The sequence below is a fragment of the Strigops habroptila genome, chromosome 8, assembly GCF_004027225.2.
Source record: "Strigops habroptila isolate Jane chromosome 8, bStrHab1.2.pri, whole genome shotgun sequence".
NCBI classification, from domain to species: Eukaryota; Metazoa; Chordata; class Aves; order Psittaciformes; family Psittacidae; genus Strigops; species Strigops habroptila.
In genome coordinates, this window is record NC_044284.2 from 35,855,883 (window position 1) to 35,879,003 (window position 23,121).

The 23,121-nt window shown below is 40.8% G+C and overlaps 1 protein-coding gene across 11 annotated transcripts in view; it reads right to left on the bottom strand.

Moving 5' to 3' along the window:
- Positions 1–2,467: 2,467 nt before the first annotated feature.
- The window catches only part of ARMC9 (armadillo repeat containing 9), a 72,539-nt gene continuing 51,885 nt past the window's right edge, over positions 2,468–23,121 (bottom strand). For 7 of the 11 annotated variants that reach the window (XM_030496033.1, XM_030496038.2, XM_030496037.2 and 4 more), the window contains 5 exons: positions 22,028–22,143; positions 17,242–17,363; positions 14,006–14,138; positions 9,265–9,437; positions 2,468–5,852 (listed from right to left, as the gene is read on the bottom strand). In XM_030496033.1, the coding sequence (XP_030351893.1) occupies positions 5,830–5,852; positions 9,265–9,437; positions 14,006–14,138; positions 17,242–17,363; positions 22,028–22,143 (567 nt within the window). In that variant the 3' untranslated portion in view covers positions 2,468–5,829. Of the gene's footprint in view, positions 5,853–9,264; positions 9,438–10,842; positions 12,047–14,005; positions 14,139–17,241; positions 17,364–22,027; positions 22,144–23,121 lie in introns of those variants that run through there. The other 4 variants (XM_030496039.2, XM_030496040.2, XM_030496041.2 and 1 more) reach the window with 4 other exon arrangements.

Below are 23,121 nucleotides of genomic sequence, written 5' to 3' on the forward strand. Positions count from 1 at the left end.
AGTGGATCGCTCCCTGAGGTGGTGGCTCATGACTAGGAGTTCCTTGGCATGGAGCTTTTGGTACAGTTAGTCAGGATGGAAATTTTGGCTGTTTCAAACAGCCCACTTTTCCTCAGGATGCAGGGGGCTTAATCAAAACAACTGTTTTCCTCAAGTCCTAGAGCTGCCTCATGTCAGTTCTCAGCTGCTCACTTGGAAAAGGAGGACAAAAGAAAGGAGCCAGTTTTGTGAAAAATCATGGTAGGCCACAATCTGCCGAGTTAACAACAGCAAAAACAATGAACAAGTCAGCTGCTTAGCAGGAGCCAGTCCATCAGGATACTGAAAATTCAATCCAGGGGAAAGCAGTTGGAGAAAAGGGCAAAACTTTCAGTGAGACACACTGCTTGACAAACAATTTACTTGGTGCTGATGGCCCTGCTTCTTGCTACCAACACGAACCATGCTCCCAAAAGGCAGTGCGTGAGCAAACATGAACAATAAAGTGATTTGTTCTCAGGAAGCATTCAACCTCTGCCAACAGTCAACCGGATCCAGACAACGGCTAGGGCAGCCAGACCGGCACATGGCAGACCAAATGAGGAACTGTATCACTTGGCACAGAGCTGCTATTTCCAGCACTTACATCCCATCCGCACGCTAGCTCAACTTTCTCACTCTTCAGAGGAGGATGACTATGCATTTGTAATGAAATCTGGATCTACAAAGGCCAGATTTTTCCCTTGAGATCAGTAGAGGGAAGTCCTTGCCTCCTAAAATCCCCTAGTAGGTGGTCTGATTCTCAGATGGCCTCAGCATTTGTAGCTGTGCACTGCAGCTTAATATATAGGGCATCTTAAACATCTGCAGGATAAACCTTAATGTTAAAGGTATACACTGAGTTTTATTTGTCCTGTTTATTCTTTTACTCAGCAGAATTAGCTCTCAGCATCATTAAAAGAAAACCAAACAAAATAAAGCAGCACTTTAAAGACTTTCAAGATGAAAACCAGCACAGCATACTGGAAACCATTTTTTAAATTAAATATAGTGCTAGGTTATTCACACTCAGAGTGAACAAAATAACTGACACTCCCAAAATCCGTGGACTTCAAATCATATCAGAGCAGCATTTTCCATATTTGAAGAAGATAAGTACAAAACAAACGTAAAGCTGTCACCTGGATTTCTTACTGTTCATGTGAAGTGTTTTCACTTTCACTGCAATAAATTACTACCTTAGTTTCTTGGAACAGACCATATGCCAAGGACTGTGGAGAGAACTTGAAATAAAAGGCCGTGCTCCAGAAAGTTGTTAGATGCCATAGGGTGCGCCTCTCAGCCTGTTGTGTGGAGAGCATCAGATCCTTAGGGAGTGGAAATCTGGATCATGATCCTGTAACCGAATACAATGCCCTTCCACTGCAGGGTAGAAAGCAGCCTGGAGCTGGGAATAAACTTGCTTTGAAACATCAGATCCCAATCACTAAGAAGGTGCCAGGCTAGAAGAATTACTGGTCTGATAACGTAGTAGGACAATGTTCTACGTTCTGCACCCAGAAGCTGGCTTCTTTTTAAAATCTATTAGCAGTAGATTCCCATGCAGCTTGGCCAGACCAGTCTGGTCGTAAAGGCTGTTTTGTTTGCCTTGAAACATCTTGCTGTTTCTTACCCACCAATAAATTATCCCAAGTCCCACTTCTTTTATAATTCATATGAATAGCAGAGGTTAGGAAAGCGCAGCATAGCCTGGAGAAGCCCACACAGCTTAGTTGCAGAGGCATTTTGGTACTTAGTTGCCGCCAGTGGAGGTTTGTAAGGCTACCTCTACATCCTCTATGTCAGCCATGCCCATGCACCTCCTCCTCGGTTAGATTATGCTCACTGAGAGAGGTGCACCTCTCAGCTCTCCAACATTTCCTCTCCTGGGAAAGGGCTTGTTCCATTACTGAGGCAGACTATTAGCATGTGTGAAGGTGGTCCAAACTGCCAGGAAGTTGTGGCTCAAAGATGAATTCAAGCCCAAAGCTAAAAGGTAAAAGTCTTGATGTAGGTAATTACCTGGGAGGAAGGTAACCTGTTTGCTTTTCTGCTACCACTACTCAAAGATGTGCATGAATGCAATGCATCACTTCTTATCTCTACACTGTAACCACCACCATGCTTTATAAAGACTAGTGGAACTTTGTTTAAAGGAAACAAAGCCAAACCAAGGAACCACTGTCCCTCCACATCACAGAAATGTTTTTTCTCCAGAGCACTTCCTTGCTTGTCTTTCCCTACACACTTAAATCCTCCAACAAATACTTCTGACACCAAACCAGTGTCACTGGTGGCATCCCACTTGCCCGGGCTCTCCTCATGAGAGACCACAAACAATGAGTGGTTCATGCCTGCTTTGCAACACTGAGTAAACATGCTACCTCTGTAGAGGGAGGCCAGGCTGAACAGAGGGGAGCTGTGTTTTCAACTCAGGTGGAGACAAAACTGTTGGGGATGGAATTTATTAACAATAAACCAGAGTGAAATGTAAACAAATGCACACCCTAAAAGTTCATGAAACCCCAAACTAACCTATCAAAAAGAGAAAGAAGAAATAAAAAAAAAATTCCTTTAGAAGCATTTTCACTCACTCATTGCCAGATGATTTTAAAGCACTTGTACAGAATGAGCCCTGCATGCAAAATTAAATAGATTTATGCATTTTGTGTCTCACACAACACTGTCCATAAGCAAAATTACACTGAATATAGAAAAGTTATATCCAAAAGGCATGCTAGCACCACATAGCACTTTGATCTCAAAAAACCTTCCCTTGCTGATCTGTGTCATATGCAATAACCATATTTGCTCATTGTAAACAAAATCTCAGTCACTTTAAGCACAATCACTCCCCTCTCATTCAGGCAGGCAATTTCCACTGCTCCTGTTATGAATTACCAGGGGGGTGGTGTATCTAGCAGCAGCCTCTACACAGCATATACAAAAAAACCCCTAACAACTTCTATGAGTGAGGTGCGGAATTTGCTATGTGTGTGTTAGTGACCTCCATCCAGGGACCTTTCAACCCTGAATACTGGAGTCCTACTAAGAAAGGCAGAATCAACATTTTTCATTAGCTTCAAAATCTCCCAGCTGGCATCACAGGGGCTTTTTGTGAACAAGACAGAGAAAAGGAGGACACATTACTTTGCTGGCCTCTCAAATTACTGCTCAGCTGAGAATTTATTTCTAAGCATATCCATAGTTTTTCTCTGATTTGGAAAATGAAGTTTCTCAGCATTACTATCAAAAAATAGTCTCAGTTTTCAAACTCTATACTCACACTCCAGAATATCTAGGAGTAGAATATGGAAAAATGTACATATAAAGTTCTGCATTGCAATAGGCCTGAGCAAGAAACAAACACACAAGTACATAAACTTCAGCTTGTTCCTTTCAGTGCAGTTCTACAAGACGCATTTTGTTTTTCATGAATCTTTATCTGCTGGAACAGTTGTAGCCATACCAACCAACTACCTTCAGCTGACTTGGAAGGAGTGGTGCGATTTAGATCTCAACTAATGGTAAAGCCAGTGAGGTTGTTGTGTCCCTCCAAATAAAGAAAATTAGTCTGCAATCAACACTTCTCAAGAACTGCTGCTCTGCATCTCAGAGAACCAAATTTGCTCCAACACGAAACTCAGCATTGCTGTAAAATAAATAAAACTCAACTACTGGAGCATTATGTGTTATCTGTGTATGCAAACGAATGCACTTAGCGCGTCAGTGTTAATAACTTGACCGCTGCTATTACAATGTTGGAAAAAAGACAGCATTGCAGAGGAAAAAGAAAAGTTGCCTACCCTGGAAAACCACCAGGTGAGTCTTAATTGCTGTTTTCCATTATTGCCCTTTTGTGAACCATTTTTCCATTAATTGTGTTTATCAACTCTGAGAGGAAGTGGATGAATTGAAGTACAAGTCAAAGATTTTCTGTGATTTCTTTGTCATGCATGGAGATCTATGCTATCGGGGCTATGAAGTGTCTATAATCACTTTATGTCCTATGTAGTTTGGGAGTTAAAGCAATACTGCCTGCTTTGTTTTAGGACCCTGAAGTTACTGAGCAGTAAATCATCCCTGCCACATGAATAAGACTAGATTTTAAACTAGTCTTATTGGGGGGGGTGTCTTATTGGGGGGGATGTCTTCTCCTACAGAATATCCTGATTCCAGTTTAAAGTTTATTATCCAAAGGGGTTACCTGAACTTGCACATGGAAGCCCTTTCTGCAAACATTTGACACAGCATCAGTGATCTTGGTGGGTCTCATGGCAACCACATCACACAAGGAAATGGGCTTGGCTCTTCAGTTGCCACCACATACCAAGAGGCACAACTCAAGGCCTCATCAGAAGCGTAAGGCTTTCTTCTGGTCCTATGGAAATGGTTGTTGGCTTTACATATCTTTACTCTAGGGGAAGGTAGTGTCACTACTGGAGTTGCTATATCTTTCAGGCTGTGTTCCACTTGTTTGTTTCTCAAGGTGAAACTCCAAAACAAAAGCCTTACCTTTTCCCTTTTTGTACCTGTTAAAGCATTTGCTTTTGAAGTCTGCCTATGGCAAATATACTGCCTGCATTATGTGCATGTCTATCTCAGCAGCAGTCAAGTTCCAAGGCAAACTACAGTTCTGGAAAAGTTATTGCTGTTGTCCTAACAGTTGTGTCACATGAGGGGATGTTACTGAAAAGCCAACCCCCAGTGAAGAATTTAGTGTTTCCTGGTCACTGTTACTTTTGAGAGAAAGAACAACAAACAGCACTAGCTTTGTAATTTACTGGTGGAACTAACTGCTCTTTTTTTTTATTTAGTGGAGGGCTTTCTGATCTCTCTTGCCTAGTCAGCACTTCATATTCACTGAAGACTAGCACAAATTCCATAAAGTCATAACCAGTTATCACTCAGACATGAAGAACATAAAAAAGGCAACAAAGACCAAAAAAGATTGTCCACAGCCACATGTAAAGAGAAAGCTACTTCTGATGTGTTCACATTCTCATGGTTTCTTTGAATGAAGAAACAAAGTTCTTCATTCCAGCAGAAAAAAAAAGGATTATTCACTCCACAAAAGTTTAACAGTAGAATTAAGAAAAAAACATAGGAAGAAATAGTAGGAGTGATTGCTGCAGATAAAGCTGCTGATCATGGTGGTGAGCATGGATGCTGTCTTAGGCACTGGCACAGTTTTTTTCAACTGCCACAGGTCAATCAGAAGTTGATGAAATACTTTCTCTCCAGTCTCTGGTGGCCAAATACAGAACTCGCTCCACACGAGACTGCTCCAGGCAGTGAGGCTCTGCACACATGGCATACATTTTCCCCCCTTGTTCAGATCCTTTGAACACAGGTATCTCCCAACTAATTCACAAAGGCATAATAAGTTCAGTGAGCAGTATGTAAAAAAGACAGCTGCTTGGACAGCCTCCTGTGCTGAGCATTACATACCGTCTCCAAAGGCCATTTACTCTGACACAGAAGGCAGAGAGCAAGAGTTTCTTCTCAAGGTGGCAACGTCACTTTAGAGTAAACTATTGGAGATATGTGGACTATAGGCATCTCCCATATCAGTCCTGGGCTGCTGCCAAGACCTTGAATTGTAATAACAAGGCCCTTGTCTTAGCCAGCTTTAGAGATGACAACAGATGCATCCCATCAGATAATCCCTGAATCACTGTGCAAGGCATACGCCATGCAATGTCAATAACCCCACTCTCTTCTCAGTAGGTCGCCAGTAAAGCTCATTACAGGAAGCTGGCTCTGTCCTTCAACAATGTGACAGGTGATTCTTGACGAAAGGAACTGTTCTCACTTCCTGTAGGACTGGCTGCCTGCAGAAAAACAGCAAGAAAGGGTCTGTCAGCTGAAAGCAGTATTTATTACAAGACAGGAGCTGCCTGAGGGCAATGCTTATTCAACTTGTACAGTGACACAAACACCACAAAGAACATGCAGAAAGGCACCTTAACCACTGATGTTGCAACTTAAAAATGCAGAATTATTTATGGCAAACACTTGTCAGGGGACACTGAAAGAACTTGTGAAGGAACAGGGGGTTGGTTACCAGGGCCCAGTGACACACCTGATAAAAATCATTCCTCATTCTTCTAGTAGAGATTTTTGTACTACTCTGGCTCCACTGTGCCCTGGATAGAATATGGTACACTGCAAACACCTTCAGCATGCCCACACAGAGTCGCTTGGAACAGATGCAGAGTAAGGAACAGAGTAGATTAAACCATTCAACTATGTCCACATGGAGCACATAAGCACAGTTGAAAAAGTCTAAATGTTCTAGCCATGCTGCCAGTGTCATCCCTGCACCAGCTAGGAAGTGGAATTCGCAGAAAACCCCAGCATGGCTGATTTTATTTGGAGGAGCTTGGTTTTGCTTTAATGTACAACTTTAGAGCTCAGCTAACAGCAGCAGGCTACATCTCAAGCAGGAATCTCGCCTCAGGACTGTAGCTGCACTTGTACCTGTGCTTCCTCTGCATTCCTCAGGCATTCCACACACTCCAAGTGCCAAGAGGAACAGTCCAGCTGGGTTTATGTAAAACCAACTTATTTCCAGAAAATACACCTATAATAAATACTAAAAGCAAGCTAAAAATGTGTCTCTAAGGTAAGTGAGCACATCAAGTAAGTACAATCAGAAACTAATCTTTTTCTCATCATGCCCATCAACTATAAAAACTTGGTATTTCTCCAGAAATACCAAGAAATCCACAAACTAAAGACAAGCTTCCACTAGGACAGAGTCTCTTGATATGTAAAAACCTACATACCTATGCAGCAGGCAAATGGGAGGCAGCAACTGCTGAAATCTACTGATTGCTGATATCTATGCATCAGATATAATTTTGACTTACAGATGAGTCAGCTGGGAAATTAAAGGAACAGTTGCACAGAGCTTTACTAGGGAAACATTAGGGGCTCACCTGCTTCAGATGCCTTCCCTGCATCTAAGTAACAGCTGGGAATTACCTTTGAGAACTTCAAGTTTGGACATAAGTGCTTAAAGCCCTTTTTAGTCCTTTGAAATCTGGTCCATATCACCTTCCTCTCATTTTTCCAAATGATAAAAAGCCTGTAAAAGCCTGTGCAAGATGTAAAAACAGTAACTAATAGATTTTCTGCGACAGCAGAGAGCAATGCAGGACATATATACACAGGGTGAATGGAAGATTACTTTTTTGCAAAATAATTTATTTGCTATTTTTAGCAGGAAGTGACGAGTTTAACATTCAATTGCTGACACCAAGTCTGTCCCATGGCACCTGTGGGCAAATAGTAAACAATTACCTGGAACCCCAATAGGAAACTCAGGAGAAAAGCTAAATGGACACATAGTAAGATGTAATGCCTGCTATACATTCAGCTTAAGGATGCACAGGTACAGCTAAGAGGTGTATTGTAAGACAAATCCTATCCAGTAAAAGTTAGAAGAGCCAAAGACTCTGAACTTATGAATAACATACACTGAATTAGCAGAGAAACCCAAGTCATCTACAATTCTGATCATGCTCTGCTTTGATGCAATTTCAAGATAAAATACGTTAAACACTGTGCCACTGGAAAAGGAACTTTCTTCAGAGCCCTCTGAGAGCAACATATGTATGTCGTTATCTTTCATAGGACATAGGCACCCAGGAGTGTAAAGCTGTCCTGGAGAAACTAGAACATACAGAGGAGTATTTATGTGCACACACACACACTATGCTATTCCCCTCTTCAGCAGAGCTTCACCTTTTCAATTGGCCAGTGCTTTTGTAAATGACCTGAAAGAGGAAGCAGGGACACTCTCGGGTGTTAACACCACATTCAATCAGGGCAGAACAGTGCTCCTATCACAGGAAACAGAAATGTCAGAGGTAAACCACAGGGCATATGCAGCATAAGTAAAGCCAAAAGAGTTGGCAATATTACCTAAGCATAGGACTGTTCAAGAAAGTACTCTCTAGGTCAAAACCTCCCTTAACCACCAAGGACGCTCCCTTCCATTGCCTCACCTGTACTCCTTGAATGTAAACCACCCCATCTCCTTGCACATGCAACTGTGTGGAACGACAATCAGTGAAGAACACAGAAGACTTAGGAGGCTCTTTCCAGTTCTATTGCTGTTTTACTACGTTATTTAAATTCTCTGCATTTCATTTTCCTTACTTGTAATGAGGAGCTAAGGATATACACATACGTCAAATTTCTTGCAAAGGTTTGCAAGGTACTATGACTTACCATGTGTTTGTGAAATGTTTAAAGATAAGTTACATCTAAAGAATAGAGCTGATGTTACATTGTGATCAAATAATCATCACTAAACCTCTTACAATATGCTCGGAATAAGAATATACAGCACATTGCTCCCGCCATTTTCATTTATGATGGACCCAGAGGTATATTTGAATCCAGATAGTCCTAGCCACACTGCAGGGAAAAATCATGCGAATTACCGAATAATGCATCTTTCTTCCCCCTTCTCCCCAACCTCCCCCCAGCTTACACACCATACACTTGTTTACTGTTGTAAGAGCATCTGAGATCAACATTTCTGCTTTCTTGGGCTTGTGTTGGTTGGCTTAAAGCAAGTGTCCATCCTTCCTTTCCATCCAACCTTAAGTCACAGCCCTCTTCTGAGCCCACTGCAAGCTAGTACTGCTTAAACTTCTTCAGGCAATGGCACATCCATAGGGTTCTTAAATACAAATCTCCAGCAGAATGATGACTGTCACAAGCAGCACACCACGTTTTGGCTGTCTGCTTACTAGGCTGCCCTGAGCCCGTCTTCTGAACTGCCTGACATCTGGTCTACATTTAGTTGCAGTGCAGACACACCCATGGATCCAAACTGAAGAACATTGAACACCTTACAAGAGTGGAGCAAATGTGTCTAAAGGTAAGGAAAAGCTCTAATGAAATCTAAAGAAAGTCTGAGACTAGAAGCTTCCCTTCCAAACTTCTGAGAATTCACAGAATCACAGAATCGTAGAATTTGGGCCGCTTTTCTTCACCCAGAGACAGGAAAAAGCATGTCTCTTAACTGCTCACACAACAGCCTGGAAATAGGAGCAGTGTTCAGCAGGATATAATTACATGGTTGTATATCCTGCAGATGACAAGTACAATGTCATATACTCCTGGCACATTTGTGGCATACAACTTCATTCTTGGAGAACTACTACAGTGCTCCCTCCATTCCCATCCCAAGGTCTGACAAACAGAATGATGACTTTTTCCACTTACTCTGTCTGCTCCTTCTGGATGATCCTGAGGAGCTGGGACGGCTTGTTTGTTGGGGCCCAGATTGAGAGAACTGGGGAGCAATAGCTGGGACCTTTCCCTTTCTAGGGCTGGCACTCTGCACTTCGGGAGTGCGAGGAATCTTAGGTTTGCTGGTGAAGGCTGAGGGAAACTTGCTGTAGGAGGAGATGGAAAGGGTTAGCAATGCATGGAGAATTATGTATGTATAGTAAGTCTGCAACCAAGTGAAACCTGCAGTACGTGCTGTGACAGCATGACAGACTATTCAAAATTCAGGGAGACTGCAAATGGAAAGGAACAGTGGCACTACAGGTACTGCCCTGGGGCATGTATTCACTGAGCTGCCTCTAAACTTGGCTCTATCGACCTGTCTATCCTACTCAAACCTGGTTCTTTGGACAACAGGCTTGAACAGGTTCAGTTAAGTCCCTTGCAAACAAGCAATAGATCTTTAGCTTGTTTTCCATTGTATTTATCACACACAGAGACTCAATCTGAGGCGCAAACAGGTATGCTACAGCACAGGAATGTATCCTTTTAGGGCACTGACACTATTATTTCTCCCAGGTATAGGTCACAATCTTGGCAGAGACAGGCAGCCTCCCTGGCTCCCAGCTGTGGTAAGATTTGTAGAACACCCTGAAGGCTTTGTCAAAAGAGCAAAAAGCTGCGATGGCATCTATGAAATAAATTCCCTAACCACACAGGTGCCTTATTCACACTGAGAACATAAAACAGCTGCTGTTTTTTCACAGTCTGTATGTGCGGCAAGAATACCATTCTTTCAAACGCAGTCCATGACTGTGTGAAGATACTTTGTCCTTCCCTGCCCCCAGCATCAATATTCTTTCCCAGGTACAAAAATTGAGGCTACCAGGAAACAGCAAGTCTCTAAAGTAATTCAGAATCTATACTCATGTTTGCTCTAGTGAGTCAATTTTCTCTCAAAAGGAGAAAAAGCTAAACTGAAATAACAGCTACATGAAAAAAGCTCACCATATTTATAAAGAAAATAGAAGAGCCAAAGGCAGAAGATCGAAAAAGGTGCCATCTACAGACAAGAGATTAAAGTGGAAAGTCCCCGTGTTATTAGCTCCATCAAAAGAACCCTTTGTGACCACCAGAAAGGGTGATTAGGAGGATTTTCAAGACATTTAATCTTCCCTCCTCCCCTGGGAATGCTGCTGAGTCAGTGCTGATTAGCCCTTCCATATCCCTGCTTCACCTTGCAGGGAGATCTGAGCAAGTGTTTCTTTTGTATTTTAAATGAAATGAACTGTCTTATTTTACATTTGTATATGCTAACTATTAAGGACAGAGACATGCTAACTGGTCTGCTAAGAGCCATATCTGCAGCCCTCGACCTGTCTCTGAGTATTACAAGTATTACACTTGTCTCATTTCAAAGGAGGAGATACTAGCAAAACAAAACCAAAAACCTAAGATCGGCTAGATAAAACCCCAAGCCGTGGGCCACAGACACATTTAAATATCTCCACCATAAACCAGTCTCATTGTTATTGCTTTTTTGTCATTTTATTCACTTAATTCAAGAGCTCGTTTTCAATTCACTTTTAGCTTTTCATGGTAATCATATATGTACTATAATATGCTAACATAGATAAAAAAGGAAGATCCAAAAGCTTCACCACAGTTTTTGGGCGATAAATGAGGGGTTTTTTTCCTCTTTATTTAGCAATAGGTATCAAAAGTCTGGATCTGTATTCCCATACACTAAAAAGTGTTTTTATAGCCAACAGTAATCACAAGAGTTCCACCGCAGTAACCTAGGCAGCTGGACTGTAAGCACTCCAGAGACAAAGTAATGCAACCAGAGTCACTATACCAAAGAGATACACAACAGTCACACAGATGGCTCACATGTTTGCAAACTCTTCAGGAAAGGATTATATAAAATAAGCTGGTAGCAAACACTATAAAATTGAAAAAAAACCCAAAAAACCCCAAAACAACGAAACTGCTGGTTTTCTGGCAGAGTGCAGAGCAGATCTTGGTCTTGATGTGCCCAGGTGTCAGAGAAGCACCTCATCTTTTACTACACCAATAAATAGGCTGAGATCAACAGAAAATAATCCTCAGAATAACACAAAAAACTGCTATTTGCCATCCTTTAGAAATTGATGAGATGAAGTAAGAAGCAGCAAAATCTAACTGTGGGAAAATGTTCCACAGTATTTTGTAAAGGAGTCATTTACAACAAGGTGTGGTAATTTGAGAACAAGTGCTCAAACAAACCAAAAAAACCACCCCAAAACAAGCAACCAAACAAAAAAACCCAACCTGCAACAAATTCACACAGAAATTCACGTTTGCATTGAGAAGAAAGAAAACCGTTTGCTCGCAAAAAATTAAATAACTGTGTAAAAAACGTGCACGACAGACTGACATTGGGAATATTCAACCAGGAGACATGACAGGACTTGAACATACAAAGATGACTTAGACCATTTTCTCCAATAGAAATACATTTGGACTTTGGGCGATTTTTACCAGATTAGCAGAAAAGCAAGACCATTAGAGACCTACGAAGGCCTTGTAGAGTTTAAGCCCTTTATGTCAAAATAAGAAGATACTGGCTTTTTCAGCCAGCCACAATTGTAAACTCAAGTCTATTACAAATTTAGCCTTGATTAGCTAAAAAGCACAACAGATCTATATGCTTACATGATTAAAATGCAGCAGGGAATAGCAATTCAGGGGCAGATGCCAGTCTGACATATATCAGCTAGAACAATCATTTCGCCTGTGGAAATAAAGAACCACAATAGACATGCCAGTACTAGGGTCTCATTCTTCTCTCAGACTGACTTAGCATAATTTCTCTGATCTCCGTGCAGCTAAATTCCCAGTTTATACTGCTAAGGAAGAGGGGATATAGCAGTGACCACAATTCATCTCTCCTTTTCTCATACATACTTCTTCTAGGAAGGTCTTGGTATTTGCCTAGTAGGAAGGACACATCTCTTACAGCGGTCAAAACTATGACCAAAGCAGTGATATATTTGTTCTGTTTGTTTTGCAAACAAATTAAAGTATGCTTCCGTGAATGAAAGAATGAAAAGGCAGGTCCAGCTATTGCAACACCAACATATCAACAAAAGACTTTGACACAGGAACCCCTGTGCTCGCTTGGACTGTGAATGGCTACATTCCCATATCCGTAACTAGAGGCTGCATTTGTAAATACAAATAACTGTATGCATGCTAAGGAAGCACGCAATCAAAAGATATTATCTTCTCCTGCAGGATACTGCACCTGTTCCTTCAGTTAGAGATCCATCTATTACTGAGATTTAAACATACATTTATGAAGACAAATTAAAGTTTATGGGGGACATATTTTTTTTAATAATAGGTTACGACTGTATAGAAGCAAAGCCTCTCACCAAGGTGTGAGGCAAGATGCTCACAATTTGGCTTGCTTCTTGCAAGTCAAGGCCTGAAAAATAATCTCTCCATCACAAAGCAAGGAATTTGACCATAAAATTCTCATTTGTAATATGTGCTTGGCTACTGTTAGGACAGGCAACAGAAACAAAACCAGTAATGCTGATAGGGCCATGACTACTAAGCATTCCAGCATTCTCAGATGTCACCATGGAAACAGCACAATTGGAGGTAAAACAAAAAAAAACCAACCAAAACCCAAACAAAAAAAAACCACCACCCAACCCCAAAACAACCAAAACCACACGAACACCCCAAAAACTAAAACACCCAAAAACCACACTCAGGCATCTGTAGGCCAGAAGGAAACAAAACTCTAAGCAGAGTCTAATTTTCAGAAGTGCTAGACAGAAATAACTAAGCACTTTGAAAAATTAAATCCATAAAGAATTGGTAAAACCTTTCCTTTAACACATCTCCACCCATTCTGCGTTTTACTTCTGGAATGTACTTGCTTTTATAATTTCTCTACACTCACTGTTTAAAACTTGGCCCAATCAAATTAGCTATAGGAAAAAGCTGTTAATGTCTGACGGACACATGCAGCCCCTGAAAAACTTTGGTAAACCTTGGTCCAATTGCTAATGAATTCCTAGTTCTCATCCAAGATATATCACAGTCCCACATATAACAAAGGCTTCGCAGAGGGCTCAAGGTATGAACAGGAGAAGGAGAGGAAGGATCATCTTTCATCTTCTTTTGACAGAAACTGTTTCAAAGAAGAGTTGAAACCCATTGCTGAGAGAACTCATAATATTGTCTCCCTTGCTATACCTATCTAGAGGATAAACTGGGGACTCTGGTCAGCTATGCTAGTAACTCAGCATGTTTAAACCCTCTGAATCCACTTAAATGCTGAATTTTTCTTCCTTCTGCAAGTTAATCCCTGCCCTGTTCCCACAGTGTTACCTATTTCTTTACTAACAAATGATTTTTCATGGGTTAGAGTCGAGCCATCTAAGGAAGCAATCAGGAAGTTTTATTTGCAGAAGACTGCGTTGTGCATACATGTGAAGTTCATTAATGTCTTGCTTGAAATTTCTCCCATTCTGGACCAGATGCTTAGGAATTGAACAGCTGCCTCTGGCACAACTAAGGGTATTTTGTTTGGCAAGCACCATCACAGCTGTCTCAGACTAGACTACATCATACATCAAATGACTTCACAGATTGTCTTTACAGCGGCATGGAACTAGCTGGTAAGTCCTTTCAGACTCCTCTTGCACTTTTAGATGCTCCTCTGGATAAATCATACCTATGTGATTGCCCATTTACTTCATCCTGAGTGAAGTCAGTAGATTGGGAAGACAAGGTATTGTCACCAGCTGAGATGCTTCGGTCCACTCTATGGCCTGAAGAGAATTCTCTGGATGACTTCATTTCAACTGCTATTAAAAAAACCAAAACAAAAAAAAAACCAAACAAACCAAAACCACAGTTCAGTGAGGAGTTGTCTCTTTACAATTTTACTAAAGACACAATGAAATCACAGTTCCTGCTATATGAAGGAAACCTTGAGATAAGAGCAGGCTACTGCATTAGAAGAGCAGAGTGCATTATAGCTCATGAGCTGAGCCAAGCCAACTGCAAGTGTGCACACCTCCAGCCCTTTGCAGTTGGAAAGTAAAACACACTTGGACCATTTTCAAAGCATTCACAATAGGCTGGTAGCATGCAGACCATCAGTTAAGATATATCAGCTAATGACCAATATCTCATTAAAGCCACAGGAATGTAACCACTTGCAGTTGTCTGTACATATCCATAGTAGGATAGGCAGCCACTGTGAATAAAACTAAGTGTTTTACACTTCTGTCAGACTTCAGGTCTATTACCTTTGTTCAAGATACCTCACTTTCTGCCTTGCGCTAATGGAGAAGGGAAGGACAGTCAGTCTGCTGAGAGACAAAAGCCTACCAAGATGTGCAAGTTCAGTATGAGTTTAGGGAAAATTCCTAGCTCCACTCCTCCCACGCTCAGGACAGGTTGCCATCCTATTCGGTCTCACATGGTGATATGGATACAAATAAGGACGCTTTCAGACAGGCATGTGGCTGCCCAGTGCATGTTCTGTCTGATATTCAGCATAGTGAGGGTAGTAAGATGACCAGGGTTCATCTTTAGTCCACAAGTTTTCTGCTCACAGGAGACAAAAAAGAAAGAGCCAAAAGTGATATCACCATAAATTTATCACCAAAGTGATAAAAAGGGAAGACGGACCCAGACAAAATCAGACCGACTCAAGAGCAACTGAATATATCCAGGCATGGAGGACATTAAGAACTGCTCTCATTTTTATAAAACAATAGAGGATCAAGGTTTCTTGAGGCTAAACTTAGCTTCCTTGAGATATGACCTTAATGATACTAACTGTTCACACAAAGCTTTCATTCTGTTTTTTCACTCTTGGTCTCTTACTATTCATTTCACGACTGCATGAAACTCTGAATCTGAAAGTATTCATATGATACTGGGAAACATATTCTGAAGTGAGCAGGTTCTTGGTACTGCATAATCACCATCAGACTAAGATCAGAACTCAATAAACTGCATATTTATTGCACAGCAAATATGTTTGGCAGGGCATGATCACAGCCTTTTGAAGCGATACAATTATTTTTACACCTTTTTGTTATGTACTGTTCCCTGCCATATCTTAGAAGGCACTAGAAGAGAAAGGGCTTATTTTCAATTGTCTTAAATTAAAGCCTTTCCAATTTAAACGTTACAAAACACACCACCTGTTGGAAAACAGGGGTTGTCCAAAGGTCCATTCCAATTATCATTATACAGAATGAAAGCACTGTCACTGACATGAACAACCAGGGATCCAGAAGTGCAGTCTCTCTTTTCTCTTCTCTTCTCTTACTCCTCATTTCTAAATCCCAAAAGGTAAGAAAGATAAGCATGTATTTCACTGGCTACTTGCAAAAACCTGAAACAAACCTACGGCAATCCTTCAAGTAGCTCAGTGTTGTTTTATAGCCTAGATTAGTGCTAGGAAGAATTGTCTCTGCCACACTCACAAATTATTTGTCTTTTTACATGTATATATATGAACTTGCAATATGCTGTATATATATTTTTTTTTTTCTACAAGAGCATAATCTAGTACTCTGATTAGTACCTATCTGCACATAATTTTGACTGAAAACAGTAACATACTGGGTTTTTTTCCTCCCCTTCTATATAGGAAAACCGTCAAGCCAGCATGCTTTTGATTAGTTTACAACCTCTCCTGTTCTGAGTTGCTGCACCTGGCCAATTAACCTTCCCATAGAACGGGCTCAGCTATAGTCAAGGTGCTACTGTGCAAAGCGAGGCTTGAGGAGAGGACAGCAGCTCTCATTCCTACACAACAGCGAGAACCCAAGTGCCCATCTTGCATAAGAGGTTCATCTGCTTCTATCATAAGACTTTCATTCAGCATGTTATATTTATCAGTTCTAGGCATTATGCAAGCAAATTCCTGCCTGTAAGACCTTGGTTACTTTTCTCAGAATCCTTTTCATTTCCTCTAGGAAATTTAAAAAAATAGACGAGAGAGTGTAAAGTATGCTATTCCTTTACTGCTTCAAAGCATATTTTTCAGCAAAGTAAAGGCATGCTTTGTCTGAACTTATTAATAATTCTGTACCGGATATACTGCAAGATCCTTTATCTAAGACTGCAGAACATTTTGCCTTAAATCCCTAATTGGAAATGTTAATGAATCCCTGCAAGAAGGCTGAAACTCCCACATCTGAAGTTCCATGATCCTGTGGATATCAGAAGTTCAGAAATAAAGTATTTCAGAAGGCTATAACCTTGTAAATTTCATCATATTTCTGAGCTCTCAGGTCCAGCTGAGTATATATTCATTTCAGTTTAAGTTGCAAGGACAGAATCTTTAGCAGCATCACCCACAACGTAGCTATACAGCACAGGGCTTCCCATCCTCCACAACCTTTTATGGTTTGAATGTAGTTGCAAATCTAAGCAGATAACTGCAGCTGCCTTCAACTTTAATATAGAGGTCTAGCCAACAGAGCCTGCAGGTGCCAGCAGACAGTGATTCATTTAGATACAAACAAGGGTATATTTGATCAAGTAAGGGGCTTTGCCTGTTGGAAAGTGCACTGTCTCTGGGATGCAGCTCTTTTCCCTAGGCAGAGGGCATCGCGGAGATACAGTATACTTTGCACACTGGAAGCCCTGGATATGATCCTTGGCACTTCTGCAGAAAGCAAGATGGAGCGAGGCAAGGGAGACCATTGGTCTCTCTCTGTTGACCACACATTACCTTCTGTAGCCATTTATTTAGCTCAAGCCAAAATCCAACCGTGTGCCCCAAGGTCTTGCAGACTGCCTCAGGGTCGACAAATGGAAGGTCAATTCCAAGGCTACATTTAAAAAACAACAAATCTACAACTCATAAGCTAAGCCCCAAATGCCTGTCCCAGTCAAGAAAGGCAGCCACAGTTAACAGCAGCATTCACAGAATATTCTTACATGAAGGGGAAATGCAGAGGTCAGAAATGCTGGATGTGCTCCCACAAGTGGAAGGATGATCACTTGGCAGAGATTGCAGCTTCTCATCCCTATCATGATAAGAATTGGTATCGTTTTCTGGCCTGGAGGAGAAAGGAGAATGCAGGGTAATGAATAACTGCAGTACAAAAAGTTGCATGAGAGTAAATTCTAATTTTTTCTAATTGTTTGCAATGACATAGAAGATATTGACATTATTTTATATTTCATATCGCAAACTAGCCCTAAGAACGTAATTTAACTGCATGACTGTAGCTCCCCCGAACCAGCTAATGCTAAACATATTTGAAATAAACACTTTTTCCCGCTGTGATAAAAGAGTCAAGGAAAGGAAACCGTAACTTGCTGCAGTCTGAAGACCCAAAATGCAGCAGGACATTTAAAAGAAAAAGCCTGTAGCAGCGCAGCTGAGAGGTCTTCAATACTCAGCTTTTTCAAGGATTTAAGATTTGCTCCTGAATGTTACAAGGATTTCACTTTACAGAGCAGTATGCAATACAGATTTAAAACAAAGTAGATGATAAGAAATAGAACTGTTTATTTTCCAAGTGGGGTTGATCAATGAAAAACTGAAGTAGTGGAAGGACAGAACAGAGTCAAGATTGCTTAGTAATAAGCAATAAAACACAGCAAAAGTAAGAGGGGTATGAAAAGTGTGTGAAAAGAAGTTGGCAGACAGAGAAAGTCTCCCTGCCCAATATCAGGTTAAGGTAACTAGACTATATTTCTAGTTAGAAAGGATGCAGCCCGAGGCAGTTAATGATTTCACAGCTAAATTGGTTTCTAAGGAAACAGCTTGCAGAATATTAAGTAGTTCAGTCCCTCTTGAGTGATCTCAGCCAGTGAGTCTTTGAAGAGAAGGGGAAAAAATAAGGGCGGGGGGGGGGGTAGGTAAAAAAAAAAGGGCGGTTTTCCAGTATTTCATGGCTCCCTCAGCTCCATACAGCAAGAGCTTGTCCACATTGGGATCCCATGACAATTCATTTGAAGTAACTAGGAGCCTTGTCTGCACTGAGAAGTCATAGAAAAATTAGCATGGAATATCTGCTACATGTGCAGTGGCTATTCTGCATTAATCTTCTGTGTGAATACTTCTATTCAGCACTAGATATTCACCCCACCCCTTACTCCCCTCCTTTTGGAGGTATGAACCAACAACTCAAAGAGATACATTATAGTATCTCCACCGTTTCCTCTTTCACGATGTTTTTAAAATGCAATATGTTACATCCAATCTCATGTGAAGAACTCCAAACAAGTTATATTCACATCAATTCTGAACGCAAGCATTTACGCAAATTTTTAATGTAGTTTAACTACTCTGCTGAGTCCAAAACTTCAGATAATTCTGATCAACTGTTCTGGATTGTCCCTGGGTAGACAAGCTGCATATGAGGCAAAAGTCTGACATTTTTCATGTCAGATACAAACACAAGCCACTTAAATTATTTTAAATATGCAATACATTCAGTTCAGATCCTGCTTTCAAATTAAGGCAGCTAAGATTTGGTCACTTATATTGCATGGCTTCCTAAGACAGTATTTCCTCATTTTAGTGAGTGAATTCACACTACAATTAGAACAGCACAAAAGCCATCAAAGCTTGTCTTTTTCTGCTGTAAAATCTAGTTCAAGAATGTCTTCATCTATTTACTGTAGTATTCTTGCACACAAATTAGAAACAAAGTACAAACTTCTCATTTAGAGTGATATCTCATGATTCCTTACAACATGGGAGCCCCAAACAGTCATATTATTTCTAATAATTTGGCTAGAGCAGGAGGGAAATTAATTTTCACATATTATCACTATGTTGGATTTCTGCTGTTTACATTTTTCCTCCCTAGTTTGCAGAGTGAAGCAATCTGTAAAGGCTGCTTTACACCATCAAACTAACAATTCTCTCGGACACAGAGCCACCAGAACCAGTACGGTTCTGCAGAAGGATAGGGAATTCCAATGTATACCTCAAGGGGACTTGACTTTGGGATGAGAATAGTGAATGAATTAAATTGTATGATGTTAATTGCTATATAACACTGAATATCATCACTTCTGTGGTAGCTATATGCACATCACTGCACTGGACACCTTGCAGCACTCCGCAGTCAGGGACCTGAATCCAACTCCATTTTGATTGCTGTATCAAGGGCATTACAGTAAAAATCACCCAGATTAGTGAAGAATACATTTTGATAAAACTGGGTCAGAGTAGCAGTGATGGAATCAGAATTGGCTTCAGCATGCAACAATCCAACACCACACACCATCTTTCTGCCCTGAAAGACTGTTAAGACAGATGGAGCCCAACTCATGGACTAAATGAACTCAACAGATGCTTTATAGGGACGGCCCATAGACTAAGGGAACAAAATCTGTGTACCTATATCAAAACACAGGAAAGGTGGTGGTGTACTGGAATGTGTGGGACCTGGGCATCACGGGTATGCAACAAGGGGTGGATACTATCCTGGTTTCAGCTGGGATAATTTTCTTCCCAGTACCTTGTACAGTGCTGTGGTTTTGGATTTACTCTGAGAATAATGCTGATAACACACCGATGTTTTAGTTGCTGCTGAGCAGGGCTTACTCTAATCAAGGACTTTTCAGTTTCCCATGCTCTGCCAGTGAGGAGGGACGCAAGAAGCTGGGAGGAAGCTGAGACAGGGCTCCTGACCTGAACTAGCCAGAGGCCTATTTCATACCATAGAAGCTCATGCTCAGTATAGGAACCGCGGGGAATGAGCGAGCGGCTGTGTGATACTTAGTTGCTGGCTGGAGTTAAACCATGACAGTCCAGCAGTGGCCCGAAACCATCTTGCAGAGGCATGAACTGCACAGTTGTTCGTAAGGAGATTCAAGTTTTGACAAAATATGGAACTAGCATCACTCGGTATCCCAGGATGCTGTTAAGTAAACGTAGTGCCTGGGTAGATGGTGGTGGTAAAGAGATGCATACAATCACTTCTAGAGATTATTTCTGACACATAAATTGCAGTGTGCTACATGGCACCAGGAAATAAAAGCCACTCCCCCAGGTTTGCTATTGTTTTTTTGACTTCCCACAGGAGAGTCACTTCATTTTCACAAGCTTGTTTTTCTCCCCACTTACAAAGCAGGAATGTAATAGTTAGACACTCTGATGGTAACTAAGATTTCTTTCTGAAAAATACTTTCTAAATAGTCCTAAGGCTATCCTAACAGCTGATTCCACAGAATCGGTACAGGTGTCCTAACCCACCATGGGCAAAATACTGGCGGGTAAAGTGGGACCTTTAACTTGGTAACGCTGACCCTGCAGTAAAGTGGCACTGTATATTTAGTCATGTATTAGCCAATTTTTATTTTTATTTTTAAAGATCTGCAGCTCTTTTGGAGGATTGGAGGACTAGCAGTGATTAGATAATAACTATGCTATTAATATAAGCTTATATTAATTAGTTGCTGTTTTCTTCTTACACACAAACAGACACACCTTTAATATATAGGGAGAGGCTTGCAAAAGCGGTGGACATTATAATAGTGCAAAAGTTGACCACTGTGAGGAAGGACACAAAGTAAAAACTCCGAATGTGCCCCGGGATAGCCAAATGCTCTTTGGCTAAGAAAAAACATTCTGAAAGAAAGACAGACAGAAAGACAGACAGAAAGACAGACAGAAAGACAGACAGAAAGAAAGAGAGAGATCTTCCACACTAAAATGAGGAAGAAATTTATTTTAAGAAGTAGAAAATATGAATATGACAGCAAGGAGTGGCAGAGAGGATGACATGGGACAGTCTTCAGGACTAATACATTCTTCTAAGAAATGCCTCTACATTCTAACTTCATTACACTGTTGTATTTCAGGTTACCCATTCATTTTAATGTACTTGGCTATACCAATACCATGACTTTAGAGTACTATTATCTATACTTTGTTAGAGACGCTTGTAGTCTCTCAGCTTAAGTGTCCGCAGAAATAAAAATATTAAATCCTCATGATAAACTGCTGCCTGTGTTGTAGCAACCTGGATTGGATCAAATCCAAAACAATATGTAACTGAAAGTAAAAAAAAATCATTTAAATTTGAGATCTCATTGGTATTTTATTTCCTCAGTCAGGTCAGTGAAAGGGAGAAGTATCATTTAAAAAATTAAGACATATTTGTTCTAACAAAAGGCAGAGAATATTCAAGGGCTCTATACTGTAAGATTTCTTTATTCCACTTACAATCCAATCTTCTATCTCTGACCCCAATCACACCAAGACCAAGGTGTCAAAGACTTTCTTGCTGGAAAATATATTTCTTCCAAAGCAGAAAATCCAACATAACAAGATTTTTGCCTTCCCATTTTCTTTTTAATCTGCCCTCTTATGCGTGGCTAGCAACTGCCCCCAGAGATATATACTTTCTTGCTTATAAAGTGGAAGATCACAGGCAGTTTAGACACTCCATGCAATTTACCAGTAGGATATATTATCAGAAGATGAAAGGACTGTGAACATACAGGATACAACGCAAATTTAAATCAAACTGATCAGTAAACATAAAAAAATAGTTTACTCAACTATTCCAAGCATGTGACCTCAGCCAATGGACCTTTCTCTGCTTACGGTATTCCTCTCCTTTCTTTTTTTGAAATTATCTTTAGGGAATGACAAGGGCAATGCACTTCTAGGTAGGGGAAGTGTATTTATCAGGCTTTTTTTTTTTTTTTTAATAGCTTAAAAAAATCCAACTTGGTCTCATTTGTTTGGACTTACAGTGGGTACACAGTTCTGTGATAACCGGGCGTCACAGGTCTCTGGAGAGGCTCATCTATACTTTGATGGACACCAGGAAACAGCTTCTTCTTGGTTTTTGGAGTATGAGTCATTATCTGATACACAGAAAATAAAGAAATGGGAGGGGGAGCGGGGCCCAAGAAGAGAATGCAGTTGAAAAATGGGTAACTGGAGCCTTAGAGAAAATTCTATAGAAACATTGCATCAGAAACTAAGTTGCATTTTAATGTCACTAGATAAAGTATTGCCTGGAATCACCGTAGGCTCTTCCATGACATCTCATCTCGGGTCACATTTCCATCATCAGCATTGGTACACCTGTGGATTCTGGGGTCCAGAAGACATACAGTCACATTCATCACAGCATCATAGAATGGTTTCGGTTGGAAGGGACCTTAAAGATCATCTAGTTCCACCCCCCCCGGCACAGGCAGGGACACTTTCCACTAGACCAGGTTGCTCAAAACCCTGTCCAGCCTGGCCCTGAACACTGCCAGGGATGGGGCATCTACAACTTCTCAGGGCAACTTGTTTTCTAGTGTCTCACCACCCTCACAGTAAAGAATTTCTTCCTAATACCTAATCTAAATGAACCCTCTTTCAGTTTAAAGCCATTCCCCTTGTCCTATCCCCACATGCCTTTTTACAAAGTCCCTCTCCAGATTTCTTGTCAGCCCCTTTAAGCACTGGAAGCTGCCCTAAGGTCTCCCTAAAGCCTTCTCTTCTCCAGGCTGAACAATCTCAGTTCTCTTAGCTTGTCTTCACAGGAGAGTGCTCCAGCCCTCTGAATATCTCAAGTTAGACACAGCACATTAAATGGCATTCATGCAAACTTTATGCTTTTTTTACTTAATGGCTTTTTGCTGTTTGAGGTAAGACATACAATACTTGATCTGGCATAATGCCTCCAGGAGCAGTTAACTTTTCAACTTTTTTTTTTCCTCAACTTTTTTTCAAAATCATTTTAGACCAGCAGAGTGTTCCACTATTAACTTGCTCAGCACTTTGCTTTGTGTGCTCACAGCGTCACTGATGTAGCACTAGAACCCTAAGGCTGCCTTTAGCTTATTATT